The 23,685-nt window shown below is 40.7% G+C and overlaps 1 protein-coding gene and 1 pseudogene across 1 annotated transcript; both read right to left on the reverse strand.

Annotated features, from left to right (window-relative positions):
- Positions 1-1,683: 1,683 nt before the first annotated feature.
- On the reverse strand, positions 1,684-2,979 carry LOC138079886 (serine/threonine-protein kinase 24). The gene has a single exon (XM_068972648.1). It carries the CDS (start codon positions 2,947-2,949, stop codon positions 1,684-1,686), a length of 1,266 nt encoding a protein of 421 aa, XP_068828749.1. The 5' UTR covers positions 2,950-2,979.
- The window catches only part of LOC138080174 (ankyrin repeat domain-containing protein 26-like), a 70,385-nt pseudogene continuing 49,664 nt past the window's right edge, over positions 2,965-23,685 (reverse strand).

Raw genomic sequence — 23,685 nt, forward strand, 5'->3', positions numbered from 1 at the left:
ACTATAACATGGACAGAATGAATATATAAATCCTTCTTATATAATTAAACAATGCTTGTGGCATGACATGACTTTCAAACTAAATTATATGCTTTAAAAGCATAAATAAGAATAAATCAATAGCAAATTCCTATTTGTAGCAGTTGATATAGTTAATTTAGAAAGGATAAATATTTTTTAAAAAACAAGACAGGAACTTGAAGGAGAAAATCTTTATTTGAATCAAGCAGGTCAAAACTGAAGAGATTCGTCCTTAAAAGGATGTTCATTTCCTCCAGATAAAACCTGATTAACTAACACAAGTCAACAATGAATTATCCACATTTTGGGTTATTTAGAGAAAAATTTAAAACATGCAACAGATCTCTCTTTACTGTCTAGCATACTTCTATCCAAGCTCTCATCATTAGTTAGTTTATACAAAAAATATGAGTGTAATCTCGATTATAATCTAAATCTGATCAGAAATTACAGTTGAACTTAATTTCCTCAGTCTGAAGTTTCAAGGGGAGGACTTATACTCCTACCCTCCATATGAGAAGAGAGATTTATCTAACAGGTGAGTTTGGGACAAGGAACTAAGAAGTGCTTGCTTGGTTCCAAATCTCTTTGTTTGTTTGTTTGTTTTTTTTCCTATTATAAAATTTATTTGTCAAAGCATTCAGACATGTTGAGGTTTCAAAAGATGATATGCAGGTTTCACTACAAGATGCAACAGAAAACCCTCCTGGGAGGATGGGCCGGCTGGTGCGGCGGGACGTGGGCCGGGCACGACTCCAGCCAAAGTGAGACAAGGACGCTTCATCAGGGAGAAACTTGAAATAACTTAAAGCTTCATGAGGCACAATATGTTTCCATTTAAAACACTTAAGAAATAGTACCATCAGTGAAAACAGGAAAATCAGCTTCTAAGTATACCGAAGGGGTCTTAGGGCACACAGGAGGAAAAAAAAAAATCTTCATTTGCTGAGGTACAAACAGAGGGAGTGTTCCCGAAGAGGGGCATTTAATTATTATTAATGGCAAATCCTGCAGATACAAAATAAAACCCAAATCACTGGTCACATAATTCAAAATTTACATGTAATAAAGGCAAGGCAATAGACTCAAGTTATGGCCTGTCAAATATTTACTCCACTGACGGTATCTACAGAAGCACTTGGCCGATGAGTACACAGTGATTCCTATGCACGCCGAGAGGGTTTCCGTAAAAATGACACTATTTACAAGTCTGTACACTGATCCACCAGAGCGATTTCTCTGTCTCCTGGGGTGGGGGGGTAAGGGGGGGGGCGGGGGGTGCTTAACGCAAAGCAGGATACCTGAGGTTTCATTTCTTCAGTCGCCATATCATAATCCCAGATATACATTTCAGGGTTTATTTTTGTTTTCAAAGACACTTTCCTTGATATGTGCACTATGGTTAAAATTAAAAACGAGAATAATAAAATAATTGCTTGGAGGAGCTGGCCTTCCCCCACCCCATCCAGGAGTCCATCAGGTCCCAGGCCAGCAGAGACGGGCTGTGGGGCCCTGGACAGGTGACCCTGTGGCGGGAACGGGCCCCTGATGGTGCGCCTCTTCAGCGGAGTCAGCAAAGGCTCTCGTTGAGTTTTGAAAAGGAAGAGGGTGAAGAAGGAAAAAAATAAAAGGAAAAACAAAACCCCAAATGCCAAAAGGATTTCAATGGGATGAAGTTCCTCCACCACTTAGAGAATATCTCTGCAGCCGCTGCACCAGCTGGGCCACCATGGTGTCCGAGATGCCGGGGCAGGCCTCCTCCGCCAGGTAGATGGCTCCGTGCAGCTCCTTGATGGAGCCCAGGTTTCCACTGCACGCCTGGCTCTTCTCCTTCAGCTCTGCAAAGAGCGGATAAATAATTGTAGATAAACACTGAGAGAAAGGCCTCTTTGGGATGTCTTTCATCTTGTTTCTTTCCAGATCCGATGGCTGGAGAGCTCCGTTCTCCAGACTCTTTGGATCCTTCTCCCGAATCGTGAAGATCCAGTCCCCCGAGTCGCTGCCTCCAGAAGCCTGGCCGTCTGTGTCCGTCTCCTTGTCAGAGTCTTCCGAGCTGGAGTCTTCATGGCTCTGCTCGGCCTTCCACCTCTTGTACCTGTCGATGAGCTCGGTCAAGTAGGAGGTTTTCTTTGCATTGCGGATTATGAACTTGTGCTTCAGTAACTCCTTAGCAGTGGGTCTAAAGCTCGGCTCCTTGTTCAAACAGGCCTCCACGAACTCCTTGAGGGGTTTGCTGTAGTTCCCTTCCAGCGTTGGGGGGTTGTTCTTTGGGATAAGGAATAGGACCTTCATGGGATGCAGCTCGGAATGCGGCGGCTCCCCCTTGGCAAGCTCGATGGCCGTGATGCCCAGGGACCAGATGTCCGCCTTTGAGTCGTAGGCTGACTGCTTGATGACCTCGGGCGCCATCCAGAAAGGGGTGCCCACGAAGGTGTTTCTCTTTATCTGGGTGTCTGTCAGCTGGCCCGCCACTCCAAAGTCCACCAGCTTCACCTCCCCGTGTTCAGAGAGCAGGACGTTGGCAGCTTTAATATCTCTGTGAATTTTCTTCTCTGAATGCAAATAATCAAGTCCTTTCAGTATTTCTCTTAATATAGTAGCAATCTGGGTTTCATCTAAAGGGCCAGGTTCTAAAAGGTCCAGTGCAGAGCCCCCGCCAAGATATTCCATTATTATCCACAATTTAGTGTCCTTCAGGTAGGATCCATAATATTTGGTTACGTAGGGACTGTCGCACTGACTCAGCACTGTGATTTCCGGCTGAATGTCCTCGATCTCGTCTTCTGCCTCCTCCAGGTCAATGATTTTTATGGCGACCACTTTCTGAGTCCGATTGTCAATGCCTTTGAACACCTCGCCGAAGGAGCCCTTCCCGATTTTCTCCAGTTTGGTAAAAAGCTCTTCGGGATCTGCTTTTAGGTTCTGCATGCCGGGCAGGCCCGACTACACCGGGGAGTGAGGCATGGCGGTCAGGACTGCCACTTCCTGGGACGGGACGGCCGGGCCACGGCGATCCGCGCGGGCGACGAGGCCCGCGGGCCGCGCGCAGCCCTCCTCGGGCGGCCGAGGGCGGGAAATGGGGGGCCGGCCGGCTGGAGCCCGAGGCCACCCTAGCCCCCCGTGGGTCCTGGGCCGGGCAGCGGGCTCAGGGGCGGACGGCGGGCCTCGTCTCCATGCACCGCGCCGGGGACGGGCTGCGAGGAGCGCGGGGCCTCCCTGCGAGCGGCTGCCCTGCTGCTGCTGCTGCTGCCGCCGCCGCCGCTGCTGCTGGACTGGAACCGGGCGGCCTGGGCCCGCGCGCTGGCGCCTGGAGCTGGAGTGAGGCGCGCACCGCCGGCAGACCCCGCGAGCGCCGAGCGCGCCCCGCCCCGGCCCGGCCCCCGCGCCCGCCCCCGCGGCCGGGCCGGTGACCCCGCCCCGCGCTTCCGGGAGGGGGAGGAGGCTCGCGGCCGCCCGGCGCCCTAGGCCGCAGCGGTCCGCGCCGCCACCGGGCCGGGCCGGGTAGAGGTCCGCGCGGCTCCCGCGGGCTAGACCAGGTGGAGGGGGACGCGCGGGCGGGTGCGGGGCTAGGGGCCTCAGTTAGCGGGGGGCAGGGGTCCTCCCCGGTGGTAAGATGGGAGGGCGCGGATCTTCGGAGTCAGAGATGGGCCATGCGCCCACCCCACCCTGCAGGCCCGGGGCCCAAATCTCTTCTTTGAAAAGATGTTATATGCCCACAGCACTGTGAACTTGGGTCTGCATTAGGCAGCCTGTGTCTGGGATGGGGGTCAAGCATTTGCTTCCTCTCCTTAGGCCTGCATGGGAAAGTGTCTTACTTGGGATAAAGTTTTCAGAGGCCTGCTGTGACTGCACAGCTAAAGCACATCCTCCAGTTTCACAGCTCTCAAGTACTAAGACCCAACATAGCCACAGTGCTGTCAAAGAAACTTTAGATTGCTCTTCTATGATGACAAGAAGTCAAATGAGAAAACAGGTTGAGACTACACTGAACAAAGGCTGCTTGTCTCTGCATCACCAACATCACAAAAACACTATCAAAATGATAAACCCGTGTGCACTGACTGAAATGGATATTTTAACCACAATGATTACACAATGAAAACTGGTTGCAATTTCAAAACTCCACATCATTGCTATCTTAGATACCATTCATCCAGATGATGTCAAGACAGAGATAAAGTGAGCTTCATTTATAATTTTTAAATGTTTGCATTAACTACAAATTTAGAAACATTCTACAACTGCTCAGCAAGATAGTTTTTAGAAATTTAAATCAAAATTCTATGAGTAAAATAGCAATTAAAGACATACACTTGTATAAGAGAATAACAAAAAACGTTAACCTACAACCAGAAATTAATCTTCCGATGTAGTATTACAAGTTTAAAGGATTTGTCTAGGATTCTTTCAAATAAAAACACATCCATATGTGGTTAGTGTTTAGATGCCAGTGATTCACTTATGCTTGCTGCTGCTCAGTCACTTCAGTCGTGTCCAACTCTCTGCGACCCTGTAGATGGCAGCCCACCAGGGTTCCCCATCCCTGGGATTCTCCAGGCAGGAACACTGGAGTGGGCTGCCATTTCATTCTCCAATGCATGCAAGTGAAAAGTGAAAGTGAAGTCGCTCAGTTATGACCGACTCTTCTCGACCCCATGGACTGCAGCCTACCAGGCTCCTCTGTCCATGGGGTTTTCCTGGCAAGAGTATTGGGGTGGATTGCCATTGTCACTTATGCTTAGGGGTAGATAAACTGTAGTGGGTGCAGCAAAGCTTGGAAATGATTATGAACCACTGCCAAAGTGAAATCAATCAGAAAGTAAGTCAAACATCTTAAAGTATACTTTAAGTTACTAGGCAATAAGATTTCCTTTCTAAAGTAGAATTTCAATGCATCTTTTCAAGAAATTTAAAAAGTATCTCTTAAAAACAAGAGATCTAGGACAAAAAAATCATTAAATGTCTCCTTGATTAGCACGGTTAATGACAGCTTTTACTTAGTGTGCATAAGTCAAATAAACAACTCAGAAGTTCACCAAATTGAAAACAAGGATCATTCATATCAGAAATCTGAAACCCAATGAACAAAAGATAATAGAACTAACCGGTCAAGTAAGTCTCCATGCTGTTATTTGAAGGACATGGAATTGAGGTAGAAAACCCTATGTTTGCTCTTGGAGTAAGATTTCCATTGGGCACTAAAGGATTATGAAATTTCTGACACAAGGGGGCTCCAGGACTGGCCTCGTGCTAAGAGGGCTGAGTAAAGATCTGTTCTGTTCTTTCTTCACCTCAAGTTTGGTGCTGATCACTGCCAGCCTCTCATGAGTCCTGAGGAAGCTGGAAAACACCAACTTTACTCATGTTTCCCTAAATTATCAGCATTTTTTAAATTGCCATATAGTAAATGAAATTCCCAATAAACTGTTTGAACACTGAAAACACAGAGCAGACCTCCTGTAAACAATGATAGTTGTAACCTTGCTCTAAATAAGTAGACGTATCTAGGGCTCCTCAAGTAACAAGTCACAGTTGGGAGAGGAGAGAAAGGACATCAGAGAGAAAAGAAGGTGGCCTCACAGTGAAATCTGCTGCCCTCTGGGACACACCTGCCTCCAGGAAACAGTTCAGGGATGAAGAAACAACGCATCCCACAAAGCCACCTTCAAGCATTTGCTTTCACTACTCTTGTATACAGGTTTCACTCATGAACTCAGAGAAATTATGCTTTTGGCTCTGAGGCATCACCTAGAGCCACAATCTCAAGGGAGGAGGAGAAAGTCAAAGGGTGAGGCTGAAAAGAGCTAAAACAGCCCCAGGATCAATTATAAGTATCCCCTGCTTTTCCAAAGTTCACTTTATGTTCCTTCACTTCTACGAAGGGCCTATGTCAGTAGCTGTTTTTAATGATTGAGAAAAAATAAAATTATCTGAAGACAATTTTTGGTCTCATTTAAAAAGCCAAAACTCTAAACAGTGTTCAGTGTATGTTTTACAGCAAGAGGCACCGCACTCCCCAAGCAGGGAGACTGGCCCCACTGAGCTCCTTCCCCAGAAGCCACACCCCACATCTCAGCATCAAGTCGCCACAGCCCTAAACCCTTTCTGGGACCACCTGTGCTTCACTTGTGCTCATTCGTTTTATGTATTGACTAGCATAATGTGTCCTCGGGTACCTGCTTCTTGGCTTTATGCTGCTTTGGCTTATGAAAGGCTTCCTAGGAGTGCTCTGCTTTCAGAGAGTTGGGAAACCTGGACTAGGCTCTGCAGGTGGGATCTGCCCTTTCCATTCTCCAGACCCCTCAGTCAGGTCACTATATCACTTTTAGCCATTTTGTGGTTTATCCTGCCTTTAACCCATGTGTTAATTTCCCCCTATTTCATAAGTATGCCTTTACATAGTGTGGAACAACTTGATATGGTACTAATAGTTTGTCTTAAGGCACCCCCTTAGCAGTGACCATCTAGTTAGCTTTCACTTCCTACTAATCTCATGTACCCCACTCTATAAAAATTAGGCTTTAGAGACAAGTTAATGAACTAAATTTAGTTTCTGTGATTCTCTGTTTTGACCTACTTGTCTAGTTTGTCTTCCAATGACTTTATAACTTCACATACTAGGTAGAGTTGCTTACATTTTTCCAACTCTGCTTTATTAGAATCTTCTTGCAAACTTTTCATTTTGGAGAGTTCAGATTCCAAGTCTTTAATTATGAGTTCCATCTGTTGAAATTCAGCTTGTGTCTAAGGCAAATTGAAAAAGATAACATTTTTTAAATAATCATTAACCTGGAAAAGTATATTTGTTCCCTTTAGATTTTAGTCAGTGATTCAGCGCGTGGTTTCAAAGGTGAAAAAAAAAAAAAAAGAGAGAGAGAGAGCAGAAGTTTAAAACGATTATCATTAATGTGAAGTGAATTAAACCTGAATTATAAAATTAAAGTGGAATCACTGTTATAATAGTACTTATATAATCTGATAATTCAAAGAATAAGAGGATCAACTTAAAATTTTAAAAATTGAACAAGACGACTTAAGAATAATTCAAGAGGATGGTACCAGTTTTAAAACACAACGTTTTATTTTCTTCCTAACGGTCTTATTTTTTACCAGTTGGTCTTATAAGTAAAAGGATTCACTAGTGAGAATCATTCTGAAAGGTCAATTTAGTGATAACTGTGATGGAAACTGAAATATTTAAAGGGAAAACAAGTGCCCCCTTCCTTCCAGAAATCCACAAAACTACCTGTTCTAAGGAAGGTAGAGGAAACACATAAGCTGTATAGATCCAAAATGTAATGTACAGTGAAAGTGAATTCAACCACATGACAGATTAGCAAATTAACCTGCAAAAATAGGTTGCCTTCCTTTCATTTCTCTACGAGATCCTGTCTCGCTCTTTCTTCAGTCTCCTGTTGATACTGCTCTACTTGACTGTGTTCTACCTTATTCATTTCTATATGACTTCTGAGGTTCACTGCTTCTGCTCCAACTTCTTTTTCTTCTCTCTAGTTTTTTACATTTCTTTTGCATTAGTTTGATATATAACAACTCCTGTTAATAAACTTGATTTTTTTTGCATCCAGGTGCAGACATTTTGAAGATGCAGTTTCCAGCTCTGCTGGATAATTATCAGTCTTCAAGAATAAAACTATGCTGTTTGCTAATGAAGAAAGTGAACTGAGCACAGCCTAACTCAAACCCAGGATCAAATAAATATGATGGTATCTGTATTGTAGACTGTAGGACCAGGGATTACTCAGAGAATCAAGAAAGAACTTCGAACCACCAAGAGTCACAAAATATATTCTTCACTGTCATCTTTGTCACACAACAGTTGCACTTGATTTTACACTCTTTTATTGTTCTACAATAATATTTGTCTATCTTTCCTCATAAAATGACTACAAGTCACCTCTTAGTAGGATGTCTCTTACTTCTCTCCCCATCTTAATATCCCAGGATTTTAAAGAAGTTTGAGGGATACTGTATTAAGTTATCTAGGGCTAAGTTAATAAGTCCCTTCCAAAAGAAGACTGTGAGAATAAGGCTCTAATTAATAAATCTTGTAAATATGGATTCTAATCCCATAAGCCTTTTTCTGAAGTACAAAGACTTTTTGCTAATTTGAATTGCATTCCAAAGGGAATTATTTGCAAAGTTAAAGAAATCCCATTTCCTAACAATTTACAGAGGTGATCCACGTATTTTTCTGAACAGCAACAGCAAAAAATGCCTCATTCTTGTAATCTTTTGTTACTGTCCATTTATGCAAGACAAGTGTTGTGCATATCAATATATATTCCGTGTTACATCAATGTATAATTAGCCAAGATTCCCCCTCATGGAAGAAATGTCAACGGTGTAAAATTAGGGGCTAAACTGTTCCTCAGAGACTAGGTAACAAGCGCTGATGTGAAAAGGCCCAAAGAGCTGGACAGTCACGAAAGCTCCATGAAGGAGGAGAGACTGGGCGCCAGGTCTGAAATAATGAAGGACTACCCAAGAGGAAAAGAAACTATAAAGACAGAAAGGACAGTCTGAGCAGGGCCAAGAAAAGGTGAAATTAGCCAGCTAACTTTGAGGATAAGATCCAACCACAGGGAAATAAAAACATGTGCACACAGAATGATGGAAATCAATGTTCACAACAGCATTGTTAATAGTCCCAAAGCAGAAACAACCCAGAGCTCCATCAAGTGATGATGAATACATGGCTTAGTTTACTGCTGACAACCAACAGAAATGAAAGACCTGATACTTGTTATCACACGGATGAACTGTGAAAACATGACGTCAAATGAGCAAAGCTAATCCCAAAGAAGCATACTGCATGATTCCATTTATATAAAATACCAAGGACAGGCTTGTCTAGAGAGACAGATATTAGACTGGGGGTTGCCTGGGGCTGAGGGAGATGAGAGGCCACCGGTGGTGGCTAAGGGATGCAGGGATTCTTTTAGGGGATGATGGAAATGCTCTAAAATTGACTGCAGTCACTGGTTACACCTCTCTAGACTAAGAGATACTGAACTACACATGTTGAGTGGGTGAATTCTATGATACATCAATTATATCTCAATAGCTTTTAAAAAAAATCCAATGGCAGGATCCAGATAATCTTCTTAATTCTCTAGTTTGAATGTACGTATTCTATACCATCTGAGTACCTCCATGCTTTTACAATATCCTTAAAATGAAAAGGAAAGAAGGCAATGCCTAAACTTCAACTGGTTTGTATAATATTCTTGCTGCACAAGTTATTCTGAAATCCATGAAATAGATATATACAGAACTCTACAGCCATTCACAAAAGGCAACATGAGAAATAACAATTTCCTGAACACTCCATTAAACTAATATTATCCTCTGATTCTAACCTGGCTTGCCTCATCATGGTAATACAGCTATCACTTTAACAGTCTATGTCTGACGCAGGATACAGCATGCTTGGGGCTGGTGCATGGGGACCACCCACAGAGATGTTATGGGGAGGGAGGTGGGAGGGGGTTTCATGTTTGGGAACACATGTAAGAATTAAAGATTTTAAAATTTAATAAAAAAAATAATAAAAAGTATTGTTTCAAAGAAAAAAAAAGGCTCTCAACTTGTGTGAATAATGAGGCACAATTCTCAGCTTTCCTAAGGGTAAATAATAGATGAAAAAAGTAATATAATGCAAATGGCAGGATGGAAGTCAGAGTTTAAGAAACGAGTGCATTAATCAAGACCACAGTGAGGTATCACTTCACACCAGTCAGAATGGTTGCGATCCAAAAGTCTGCAAGCAATAAATGCTGGAGAGGGTGTGGAGAAAAGGGAACCCTCCTACACTGTTGGTGGGAATGCAAACTAGTACAGCCACTATGGAGAACAGTGTGGAGATTCCTTTAAAAATTGCAAATAGAACAGCTTTATGACCCAGCAATCCCACTGCTGGGCATACACACTGAGGAAACCAGAACTGAGAGAGACACATGTACCCCAATATTCATCGCAGCACTGTTTATAATAGCCAGGACGTAGAAGCAACCTAGATGTCCATCAGCAGATGAATGGATAAGAAAGCTGTGGTACATATACACAAGGGAGTATTACTCAGCCACTAAAAAGAATACATTTGAATCCGTTCTAATGAGGTGGATGAAACTGGAGCCGATTATACAGAGTGAAGTCAGCCGGAAAGAAAAACACCAATACAATATACTAACACATATATATGGAATTTAGAAAGATGGTAATGATGACCCTGTATGCGAGACAGCAAAAGAGATACAGATGTGTAGAGCAGACTTTTGGACTCTGTGGGAGAGGGAGAGGGTGGAATGATTTGGGAGAATGGCACTGAAACATGTATACTATCATGTAAGAAAAGAATCTCCAGTCTATGTTCGATGCAGGATACAGGATGCTTGGGGCTGGTGCACGGGGATGATCCAGAGAGATGTTATGGCATGGGAGGTGAGAGGGGGGTTCATGTTTGGGAACTCATGTACACCCGTGGCGGATTCATGTCAATGTATGGCAAAACCAATACAGTATTTTAAAGTAAAATAAAGTAAAAATAAAAATTTAAATAAATAAATACATCTGTATAGAGAAGGAAGAAAAAAAAAAGAAACGAGTGCATTATAAAGATAAGAAAATTATAGAAAGTTACTTGTGACAAAAATACAGAAGAAAGCTGACCATGGAAACGAGTGTCCTAAAACATTTTATCCTACATATTAACTGTTAACACGTTCAATTTCATACATACCTGACTTGCGAGTTGACGTAGCTGTATTAGTTTGCAATTGTTCTTCAAATCCTGTGCCTCAGCTTCTAACTTAGCACAATAACATGACATGACTTTCAGTGAAGCCTCCGACATAGACTCCATTTTATAGCGTCATTCAGTTCTTGTTGAAGTTGTCTCACAACTGCCTAATAAGATGCTCTGTCATTGAGTTTATCTAATCACTTTACTATTATGTTATGTTAATAATAGATAACTCCAACATATGGACTTTGAAAACTATCACCACAGACAGCACCTCACCTTCTTCCTCCTCACTGAATCTGGTTATAGACAGGGAAGGGGCCACCCTCCAGCCTTCATGATATTAAGTTACTCAGACAAAACATGCGGCCCCACTGTCCATGCCCTGCCCCTCCCAATAAATCTGCAGAGCTTCACCACTTCACGTCCAGAAAGAAATGAGTGTGTAGGTGGGAAAAGTGATGGAAAATTCCACACTGCGGAAACAGTGTGGAAACATTTTCCTTTCCTATTGGAAGCTTTGATTAACTCAGAGATCTTCACATATTCCAACCAGTGCTCAGATCTTTCCAATAGATTCCTACCTCAGCAGAAAAATGAGGCCATTCCCTTGTGGCTTATCTATTTTATATCTAGTAGTGTGTCTATGTCAATCTCAAACTCCTAATTTATCCCTCCTCCCCACCTTTGCCCTTGGCTAACTGCTTTATTCAATATTCTGTAGTCACCTACCTGCGAAAAGGAACTGAAAAATAATGGATATAATGAACAAATAACTGAATCAACTTGCTGTACAACTGAAACTAACACAAAATTGTAAATCAACCATATTCCAATATAAAGGAAAAGTGCCATTTAAAAAATGAGGTTGCTCCCATGGCCTTCAAGGAGCCTCGATAACTTGGCCCTCTACCTGCCTCCAGACCTCAGCTCCTACAACCCTCTCCATGACTCACTGCATTCCTGCTGCTCACGAATCCTGCCATCCTTCATTTTTAGAGGACAAGCTTGTATTCAAATGATAGTAATTAATACTTAAAATGAGAATTATGAGCAAATTGTTTGTAAAAATGTTAAGTAAAGCATAAATAGCAGTGGGAAGATTAAATCAAGAATAGTTTGGCTAAAGCTCACCACCTGAGTCCCAAATTATGATTTCATGATAAGTAGATGCATTTGAAGAGTTGAGAGGCTTTAAGAATAAATGATTTAAGGCTGAAATGTTTCCATATTAACTCAAATTGACATGGACAAAAATAAAATTGTACCAACAAATATAACAAAAAGCTCTGACAAGCTACTGAAGCCAAAGTATGATATACAAAATACAGCCTCTGGGAAACCTGGAAGTGACTATCAAGATAATCCAGGTAAGTGAGGCTTCATTTCAAGATATTCATTTCAGGTTTGAACATTTCATTTATCTGCTTTATCATGATACTGAAATGTGGTAACATAAAGATTAAAATTATTACCTTAATAAAGAGTAAATTACTAGTGCCTGTCTATGTTAAAAATTTAGAACTAAATCTCTTAACATTTCATAAACAACAAGATGTCCCTACTCAAAGCAAAGCATTTCTTCAGTCTAATTTTTATTTGCTGGATACAAGGTATGCTTTTAGGCTGGCTTAGAGACCATAGATTCACACCTTGTGTATTTTTTATACTCAACTAGATTCAACATTTAGCCAGAATCAAGAATCACTTTGAACTTTCTTTCAGGAAGTCTGAGAATTATTTCTCCTTCTGGATACTCACTTCTCCTTCTGCTTTCTCATTTTCGTACCAATACATTCTTTCTTTTAAACGATTACACTCCTTGATCAACTACTTGTTTCTTTCCTCCAGCATCAGACCTTGTTTCTTACGTTCGGCCTGAAGTTTTCTCACGATCTGCTAAAACTGATCTTGGATGCTAATGACCATCTTCTCTTTACTGTCGGCTCTGTTTCGTGCATTACCCAGTTGCTGTCGGAGCAACACGTTTGCACTCTGGGGTTGAGATAATCTCTTCTCTAAGGATTTATGCTTTCCAAGGCATGTATTCACTTTGCTGTGTTTGTTCTGATACATGTGTTCAATTTCCTGCTTTTGACACTCTCGTTGGCTTAGATCTCTCTGGACACGTTCTAACATTAAAGTCTTTTCTCTAAGATCATCTCTCGTGTGATGCAGCTTGATTTTCAGCTTATTGAAGATACTTTCCACTGTAGATAGTTGCTGGGAAAGCTTCTCATTGTTATCTCTTAGATTAGCCACATCGAATTTCATTTTGTCCTGCAAGCATAACCACTTGTCTCTTGCTCTCTGGAAGGCAAGTTTCAGATCTCTTTTTGATGTCTGACCTTGATCATGATCGTGTAAGGCAGCAGCCAGTCTAGAACGGTAGGATTTCACTTCCGTTTCCAGTCTTTGTTTACTTTCTTTTTCGTTCTCCAGCTTAGAGGTTAGCATTGTATTCTCAGCTGTTAGAGCATTAAGCTGGCCTGTATAGTGGGATATAGTCTTTGTTAACGTTTCCTCACTCAATTTTACTGCCTTTTGTAGATCATCATTCTTCACTTTGAGAATTTCCATGTTCTCAAAATAGTTCTTTTCCTTTTCCCGGTGCTGTTTCAGTACATCTATCTCCAGTCTCAGCGTGGCAAGTTCATCCTGAGCATGTGGTTTTTGTGCAACAGGTCTTTTGCTTCTTCACAACTATCAGAAACCTAAGTGAAACAAAGGAGATTTTTAGCTAGTACTCAATAAAGTGATATTCCATGATTTCCTCTGAAATGAAAGACTAACTTGTATGCTTATACAATGAAAAGACTGCACCAAGTGTGTCTCCAACAGGGAAAAATAAGGTTCAATTCAACCCTCAGACTTTATACAAGCAGAAATTCCCAAAGGTTCAAACATTTAATGGAAGACAATGAATCCACAAAAGTAAAAAAGAAATCCCAAGAGACTTTTCAAGAAGCTCAGAACTGGAAAGGCTTCTTTCTGAACTACAACAAACCCAGAAGGCTTAAAATAAAAGATTCATAGATCTGACTATACTTAAAAATTGCATCTGATGTGGAATATTTATATAATGGAAAACTAGTAAGCCATAAAAAAGAAGGGAATAATGCTATTTGCAGCAACAGGGATGGACCTAGACATTATCACCCTAAGTGATGTAAGTCAGAAAAAGACAAGTATTATATCATACTGATGTAGAATCTAAAGTGAACTTATTCACACAACAGAAAGAGACTCATGGACACAGAAAACAAACTTGTGGTGACCACATGGGAAAGAGGGGTAGGAGAAGGGATATATTAGGATGTTGGGATTAACATATACACACTAGTAGATATAAAATAACCAAGAGAGATGTACTGTACAACATAAGGAACTACACTTAATATTCTGCAAGAAGAATCTGAAACAGAATATGTGTGTATATGTGAGTGTGTGTGTGAGTGAGTGTGTATGTGTATTAGTCACTCAGTCATGTCCAACTCTTTGCGACCCCATAGACTATAGCCTGCCAGGCTCCTCTGTCCATTGGATTTCCCAGGCAAGAATACTGGAGAGGGTAGCCATTTCCTTCTCCAGGCTGCTGCTGCTAAGTCGCTTCAGTTGTGTCTCTGAAGCGAGACACAATTCTCTCTGCCGTCCCTGGGATTCTCCAGGCAAGAACACTGTAGTGGGTTGTCATTTCCTTCTCCAATGTATGAAAGTGAAAAGTGAAAGTGAAGTAGCTCAGTCATGTCTGACTCTTAGCAACCCTATGGACTGAAGCCTACCAGGCTCCTCTGCCCATGGGATTTTCCAGGCAAGAATACTGGAGTGGGGTGCCATTTCCTTCTCCACCTTCTCCAGGGGATCTTCCCAACCCAAGGATTTAACCCAGGTCTCCTGCACTGCAGGCAGATTCTTTACAGTCTGAGCCAGCAGGGAAGCCTCATTTATATAATATACACACACATATACATATGTATCTGAATCACTGTGCTGTGTACCCAAAACTAACAGAATACTGTTAATCAAGTATAATTCAATAAACAACACCACCTGCTAGGTTTATAAACACTGCATTTGATACCTCCTATACATCTACTTCACAGTAAGAGCCTTACCTCTGTATAAATAGACTAAATTTTGTACAAAAAGTTTTTCCTTGAGAATATGCTACCTTCTAACATTTTAATAGGCAATTACAAGAATTACACCTATTAACAACTGTACTAGGCAGTTGTACAAACATTAGTTAACTCATTCGCTGTAATGATTCTGGAAAGGAAAAAGTTAAAAATATGAGTAAGCTGCAGCCTTTTTGCCAGGTCTTTGGAGTCTACTAGTCTTCTTACGTCAAAACACATGTCTCTAGTACAAACGTATCAATACAAAATAAGCTTCCTATTTCATTCATGGTACATACACTCATGGTAAATAAGGTAAAATTTAGAAAGCTCTTAGAAAACTATGAGATTCTCTTCTGCTGCAATAACTTTTATTATCCGTCCATAATGTTTAAAATAGTAAGATGGGGAAAATACAATGAAAAACACTTAATAACTATCACTAAGTATATATTATGGCATATCTATCACTGTTTTCAAAAGTTCCTTGTACTGAAATAAGACACTCACAGAGCAGAGTGCTCATTTTCTCACAAGCAGAAGAATGACATTCAGAATGTGGTCTCTGAACTGCCTATAGTTTCCTCCTTACCATCAGGGGAAGTGATAAACTAACCTAATGATCAATCGAGGAAGTGAAATCATAACCTAAACCCAGAATATCTTTAATTGGTAGCAAGAGTTCTTTTTTTTTTTTTCCTCCCCGTGGTGTGGGGGAGGCACTTTTATATGTTGTTCTAAAGAAACAACTTTTTAAAGTGTTAAAAAGTGTTTTTACAACTGATGTTGCAGTTTTTACAAAATGAAAAACAGTAAGTGGTGTGAAGAGATCGCTGACAGGGTATTGGTTAAAGAAATGACAGTAGAGCCAGGAATGGACTCTGATTTAGACACTGAAGGTGATGACATGCATGGAGTGACTGACACGTTCACTCCAAGGCAGAGGGACTTGGTCGGGTAGCGCAGCCAATGGTGGACCACACACGGTCTTCCTTGCCTAAACCACAATCAGGGTCCCGGCTCCTCCAAGATAGTCACAAAAGATTTGAGATCGATTCCTATGGAAAATATTAAAGGCCTCTCCTTGGATGAGGCCATCGTATGTCACTACCTGACTGCTCTAGACAAATGGATTTGAATTACAAATACTACTTTCCCGAGCTCTTCCCGAGAGCTTTTCGTTGTGGGAGATCTGCTGCTAGAACATCAGGGATGGGACCCAGTCCATGTTTGAGAGGGACATCGGGTGTGGGAGCAAATTCCTCTGCTCTGAGATGCCACTTGAGAACTCTGCAGAAAGAAGGACAACCAACTTCAAGAGTGTCTGGTTTCTACCAACTGCTGGAAAAAAATTCCTGCACCTCTCAAGGACGCCAGTTAACACCTGTCCTTGAGGACTCTGCTGTGAGGGAGGATGCAGCTGGGGAAGCTGGAGCCAGCTCTGAGCTGTTCATGGGGCAGGTGGACTGGAGGGTGATGGCACAGAGGGAGGGGGGTCCACGACCCTCAGCCACCTGCCAGATTGAAGGCCAGAGGCAACCTGAGGTAAAATTAGGCATGATGGTCCCTCCCAGCACCCCTTCTCTTCTAGACCTATTCACTCACGAATGGTCTGTCAAGGCTGAAAGATCGGTTGCCTGAGGTGAGCTGAGAGCCTAACCTCCAGTTTCACACCATTCTCAACCCTGTGGTTTCTCAGGATCTATTGTGTGAGCTACTGACGTGACCTCTTCCTCCCTGTGCTCGAAAAAGTGCACCCATCATGTCAGGATCATACAATTCTTATTTCTAGCCTTGTTTCTTTGGGAACTTTGAATTTCTTTTCTTTTGTTTTTAACAATTAACCTAAAAGTTCCTAGAACACTAAACAAAATGACACTAAATAAACGGCATTTTTAAAAAACGGGATATTATAAATAATATTGATAAAATCATGTTAGAAATTTGAAATTTTCACCAAAGATTACTCTACCTGATTCAGATTATTTCTCTCAGGCTTCAGTTTCATTTCTACTGCTTGGAGAGTGAGTTCTAGGTGCTGTTTCACTTCAGCTTCTTTACTATATTTGTCTTCTTTTCTTCTTAAATGTTCCCTTATTTTTTCATATAACATCTTGACATTTCTTCTATTCTCTTCTTCTTGCTTTAAGCTGAATCTGCAAAATTTAAACCTCTTCTTAGAAAATAATGAGATTATTCACTGCTGCAATAACTCCCGTTCCCTCTTCACAATGTTTAAAATAGTAAACGTAGGGGGAATGCAATGAAAAACACCTAATAATGATCACTGTTTTCAGAGAGAGGGTTAAGAAAAAAATTGCATAAAATTTTGTTTCATTTTCTCTTGAGAAAAATGGCTGCTTCATAAATCTATGGGTGGGAATGTAAAGTAATAAAAACTTTCCTAAGAATAGTTTAGAAATATAGACCACAGACCTTTTTTAAGTTCTCATACTTTGACCACATTATACGATATTATTAAAGAAAATGTAGTTCAAATAATTAGAAAGGTAAAAATGATTTATAGAAAGGTGTTCCTTGCAGTATTAAATAGAACACAGAAAAGTTAAAAACAACTGAAAGTCAATTTGGTAAATATTTAATGGAGTTTCCATTATGGCAGACTTTTGTATGGTCATGAAAATGATGATTTGGAAAAATATACATTAAGGTATTAGAATCATTCAGTGTTAAGAACCTGCTATATTATTTCCAAGAATTTCACATTCCACAATACAAGTAACACTTTCTCCTCTGTAAAATCCTAGAGGATAAGTTAGTCCTTATAACACGTCTATGTCTCTGCAGTATTAAAACAAACAATAGTTCAAATATTTCTTTAAAAGTGAGGTGTACAGTACCTCAAGCTGCTGCGCTCACGTTCCCACTCCACTTTCTGATGCTCTAACTGTGATTTCACTTCTTTGGTTTCTGACAGCTCTTTTTGTAGCCCACGAACCTTAATTTTCATTCTGTAAAATTCTCCTCTAATTAGTTCACAGTGGCTTCTTTGAAAATTTACTAATTTTTCATGTGACAGAATTGTATCTTGAATTTTCAACAAGCTAACAGAATTTGCATGATGAAGAAAACAAAGATAGAAACAAACAAACAAAAAATTATGTGAGTAATTTTTGAGTATAAAGTACTGTGCCTTTCATGTTCACTCATCCATGCACTGAACAAGTATTAAGGGTCTATAATGTGGAAGACATTATTATTCTAAGCTCTGCAAATAAAACACATGCCCCTAGCTCTTGTTTAGCTTGAAATATAGTAGCAGACAAAGACAAATAAAATAAATATGAACTCAGATAGATATTCTAAGAAAAGAGTGTTCTATGATCACATAACATAACTTGACATAGACTGGGTCCAGGAAAGATTTCCCTGGGGAAGAGATGTCACACTGAGAAATGAAGGATGAGCAGAAAGTAGTAAGTAGAGTAGGAGGAACAACCCTGTGGACAGTCTCCAGCTGCCATATGTTTTAACCAAGACAGAGTGAACAGCTACTGATTTACCTTCCTGAGTGGAGCGAGCAAAAACAATGCCGACAAAATACATTAAACAATGATTTTCATGACAAAGGACTTCAGGGAACGAAAGACAATGATCCTGGAAACACTCGAGGTTAGCCTAAGGAATGCCCCAGCTCACTGCCTTGAGAGAATTTCCAGGCCCCAACACGGGGAGAAGGAATGGAAGCTGAGTCAGCCAGACTCCCTGACAGGAGGTAATAAAGCTGATAGTCTGGTGAAACCAAAATGGGCAGAGATCACAGATCAGAACTGTGGAGAGGAGAGAGTGGAACAGAGAGGAAAAGGACACTGGAGACCTGAGGAGGAGCCCCTCGGGCATTCAGCAGAGGAACGAACAGCACTCATCTGGGAGAAAACACCTGAGACCAGGGAGAAACCATCTGAAAAGACTATTGGAACATGTGGCTGGTGCTCACTCAGTCCCAGGAATTCTACCTATTCTCATGAGCCAGGCTGGAAAAACTCCTAGGTACCAGCAGAATGAACAGGGTAGTCAGCAAGGTCTTGCCTCCAAGGCAGGAAATAATCAGCCCTAGCCCCAAGGCCCCTCTGGATGCACCTAATGAATCATGAGAAGCAAGAGCACAGAAGGATCTCTGGAAAACTCTCAATAAAATATTTGGAAACTAAATCACACGGATCTAAATAACCCTTGGATCAAAGAGGTAATGAAAAGAGAAAGTACAAAGTATTTTAAACTGAAGGAAAATGAAAACGTTAAGACCAGCAGACATTTTAGGGAACTGACAAGCTGATTCTAGAATTCATGTAGAAAGAAGAGTGAAAACTAAAACCAGATGGAACCACATAATTTTGACCTTTAACCAGGCAGCAAAGAGAGGCAACAGTTGGGCTTGAAGCAAGGGGGTAGCACGATGAGACCTGAATGTTTAAAAATAGGCAATAATTACAGTTGCTGTGCAGACCAAGGTTCTGCCAGGTGGAGTGTCAGGGAAAGAAGTCCTGAGATTATTTCAGTTACTCTAGGAGGAAAATGATGCTGACCTGACCGTGGGTGGAGGCATAGGAAAGAAGAGTCAACAGAAGGTACAGTGAGTGAGAAGATCATAGACCTGTGGCTCAGAGTATACACTCACTTTCATGTCCTTTTAATGCAAAAGAAACTTCTGAGATGCACAGCACTGTAACATATCCCTGGCTCTAGAGCAGTACTGACAAGGTATGCATAAATCACTACTCTATACACAGACAGGCTTTCCGTTAACATTTACACTGCGGTCCTACCTTTACACACCACGTCGAGAGGTTCTACTTGCAACGTGGAATTCGTAAAGCACATCACCATCCTCAGAATCAGTCTCAGACGACTGAGTTAAGTCATCCAGTTCGTTCACGTAATTGATTTATTCTTTGACCTACGCATAAACAATATTGTTTCACAATGTCCTTAAAATATGTATAAATGCACCAAGTGTACAGAGGTGATAAATCTCCGTATCAAAACAAAAACAGACATTTCTTAAAAAAAGAGATTTTTATCAAAAGGATAACTTTATCAACAGTGGTTCTAAATGATGTGTTCAAAGTAAACTTCTCTACAACAAAGGAAGATTTTCTTTTTTACCACTATTCCTTTGACAAAGTATTTTCAATAAGGATAATATTTTTGAAAGTTCATTGTTTTTTTTTACTATACCGTCTTTTCATACGGTGTTTTCCTTGCAGGCTTAAAAGAACAAATGATTCTTTTCCAGCTAATATTAAATATTCAAAAATACAAACAATACCTAAACTTTTCTTTTTTATATAAACTCTTTGCATTGGCAAGTAATTGTCTATAAAGGATGCAGAAATAAATAAAAACAGCATTAAAGGACACAGAAAATATATCAGTAATATTAATAAAGTATTAAAGTTAGATCCAAGGAAAGGAAAAACATAAAGTTACTTGCGTTGTGTGATAGGAAACAGTATAATAGTGTTTTCTGCACCTGTCCTTTTCCATAAGAACTAACTTTTATGGCAATACGACCTATCTGGGAGGTATTCCTTCAGTCCTTCTAAGAAAGAAATCCATTTGAATAACCAAGATATTAGCTTTTTGAGGACTTCCTATGCATCGGCCATGCATTATTAGAAACACCTGACATGTCCTAAAGGCATTTTAATCCTCACAGCCATTCTAGGAGATAGGTATAGGAGGAAATGGAGCGCACAAAGGCTGAGGAACTTGCCCAAGCCCACTCAGCATGTCACCAACAGACCCAGAATTCAAACCCAGGAAGTCTGGCTTCAACATTGCTCTTCCAAAATATGTTGAGAAAGTAATATTGAAATGCCTTTTAAAGTAATATGATAGCAAATGAATCTATGGTATTATTTCAGGTCTAGCTATAGCTATAAGTAATGATTTCTGAATCTTAAAACATATTTCTCAAAAATTAAAAAGACTTCAGAGGTAGGCAAGCCTGCAAATTACTGTCAATAAAGTTTTGTTTTCTATAAAGAAATTCATCAATAGGCATTCATTCATCCATTCTGCTGTTTCTTCATGCATCTGACATACATGTATTGAGCACACAATATGTGCTAATGACACGCTTAGTAAAGGAAGCACGGGTTTTGTCATTTAGATCTTTATCATGCAAAAGGAATAATTTGTGAAAGACTGCTAATAATGTTTTTCTATTGAATATAAACAAAATCTTCCCCTTTTCCTTGGAATCTATAAACAACTATGAAGTTAATATGATGTGATGTTTCAGAGCACCTTACAGAATCATAGTTACTCACCATGTTACTATCAACTAGAATCATCAAGGAATGACCATATCCTATTCAGTATAGCCTAAGTGTTTGTAAATTCACAATTATGTAATTTTTGAAAATCTATATATGATAGAATTAACTTAAGCAATCATCTGCATATTCCATTACATAGAAATATTACACTTCAGAACCAATGAACAAGCCCTTACCATAAAACTATACATGAACAGAAGTATTATGTACAATTAGTTTACTGTAATAGTTTAAAGATAATGTCATGCAATCAATAAGCTTTCTAGTATTGGAAATGCAAACAAGACTAAACTAAATAAACACGCCCTCGGCTGGCTCATTTCCAATAGCATGCTGCTGCTACTGCTAAGTCACTTCAGTTGTGTCCGACTCTGTGCGACCCCATAGACGGCAGCCCACCAGGCTCCCCCATCTCTGGGATTCTCCAGGCAAGAACACTGGAGTGGTTTGCCATTTCCTTCTCCAATGCATGAAAGTGAAAAGTGAAAGTGAAGTCGCTCAGTAGAGTCCGACTCCTAGCGACCCCATGGACTGCAGCCTACCAGGCTCCTCCGTCTATGGGGTTTGCCAGGCAAGAGTACTGGAGTGGGTTGCCATTGCCTTCTCCTTCCAATAGCATCCATATTCTAAAAGCTCCCTTCTTAACATAAAACAAGTAACACCTGTGAACTCCACGTTCCTCTTCAGTTACCATCCAGTTCTTCATTTTCTGTCCCAATAACATCCCCTACTGAATGTTTACATGTATTCATTACAGTCCAGCTTCCAAGGGGTCTGTTTACTGAAATGACTTCTGGCCAAAGGCACTGGTCCTCACCTTAACCTTTCAGCAGTGTTCGTCCACTAGAGTTGAGCAGTCTTAGCTTGAGCACTGTATACTGCTGCTCTATTTCCAGAAGAAGTATTCAGTGTTAATATTTCTTCCCCTGCAAACAAGCAATCTGGAGAATGTACCTGTCATCACCCTGATCCACTTCCCTTAAAATGCTGTCATCATTCACATGCAGCAGACCACCAGTCAGTGAATCGGTCTTTTCAAATATTGGTGCAATCACACGTTCTTCCCGTGTCCATTTATCATCATTCTTTTTCTTTGCTTCCTTCCTGTGCACACCAGGATAGCTACTTTAAAAAGTCCACAAAAAATCCAATGTTTTCTAATAATTCAACTGGTAAAGAATAAAAAACAATCAATTCTTATAATATTCCAACTCTTACCCATCTTAAGTCATTGATTAATTTACAAGACAGTTACAGAGTACCAACCATATGCAAGAAAACAAATTCTTCTTTCAAACACGGATATGATTATGATACAATATTATGTATAAAACTTGACATATGAAAGTAATAAGTGAAATAAGGAAGGATTTGCAGAAGAAGTGAAGAGAGGAGGTCATGAGAAACAGAAAAGGGAGAAAGTCATTCTACTTGGAGACTCGAATATGAGCACAAACATCAGGCACAGGGCATCTGGGTTGTTCCAAGAAACCTGGAAGGAAGAGCACAAAATACATGGAAGAAAGTAGAGAGATGCATCTGGAAAGACACTGAGAAGAACCTCAAGGGCTACGCTGAAAACCTGGATTCCACTGGCTAAACACCTTGACTCTTAGACATGGGAGTCATAAGTAGATTTACATTATATTTTTTATTTTGCTACTAAATATAATAATGGTGAATTTAGGGACTTCCCTGGTGATCCAGTGCTTAGGAGTCCACCTACCAATAAAGGGGGCAGGTGTTCCATTCCTGGTCAGGGAAGATCCTGCATGCCATGGTGCAACTAAACCGTGCTCCACAGCTACTGAAGCCAGCACCCTAGAGCACACACTCAGCATCCAGAGAAGCCACCACACTGAGAAGCCCAAGAACTGCGGCAGCAAAGACCCAGCACAACCAAAAATAAGTCAAAAAGAGAATTCACAGAAAAAAGCCACACTTAATTTAGGTGATATTTTAAATGACATGAGGCACATATACCATGAAAGAAGAAACCAAGGAAATATTTGGCCAGGGGAGGAGAGTTTACTTGTAAACCACCCGCATGATGCGGCGACAGCAGCATCATGGCTGAAAGACCGATGCCTCATCAATTCTCCCGCCACCAACAGCAATCTTGCCTCCATCCATGGACACACTCAAAGTGCTAGGAGAGAAAAACCTGCCAGCCAAGAGTACTCTTTCCAGAAAAGTTGTCTTTCAGAAATGAAAGAGAAATATAAACTGTCCCAGACAAAGCAAACCTGATGGAGTTCATCACCATTAGTCCCGCCTCATGAGAAATCCTGAAAAAAGTCCTCAAACTGAAATGAAAGGATGTTCATTAGCGATGAAACAAATTTAAATATACAACACACTGATTAAGGCAAGTATGCAGTCAAATCCAGAATATTCCAATATGTAACATGATGGTATGTTAACAAAGGAACTCTAGTAAATAAGGCCAAGAGTATTAAAAAATAACTATATCTCTAGT

This window comes from Capricornis sumatraensis, chromosome 5 (assembly GCF_032405125.1).
Source record: "Capricornis sumatraensis isolate serow.1 chromosome 5, serow.2, whole genome shotgun sequence".
NCBI lineage: Eukaryota > Metazoa > Chordata > Mammalia > Artiodactyla > Bovidae > Capricornis > Capricornis sumatraensis.

Coding starts and splice junctions, on each gene's coding strand:
- LOC138079886 (XM_068972648.1), bottom strand. CDS start 2,949: ATGCAGAACCTAAAAGCAGATCCCGAAGAGCTTTTTACCAAACTGGAG.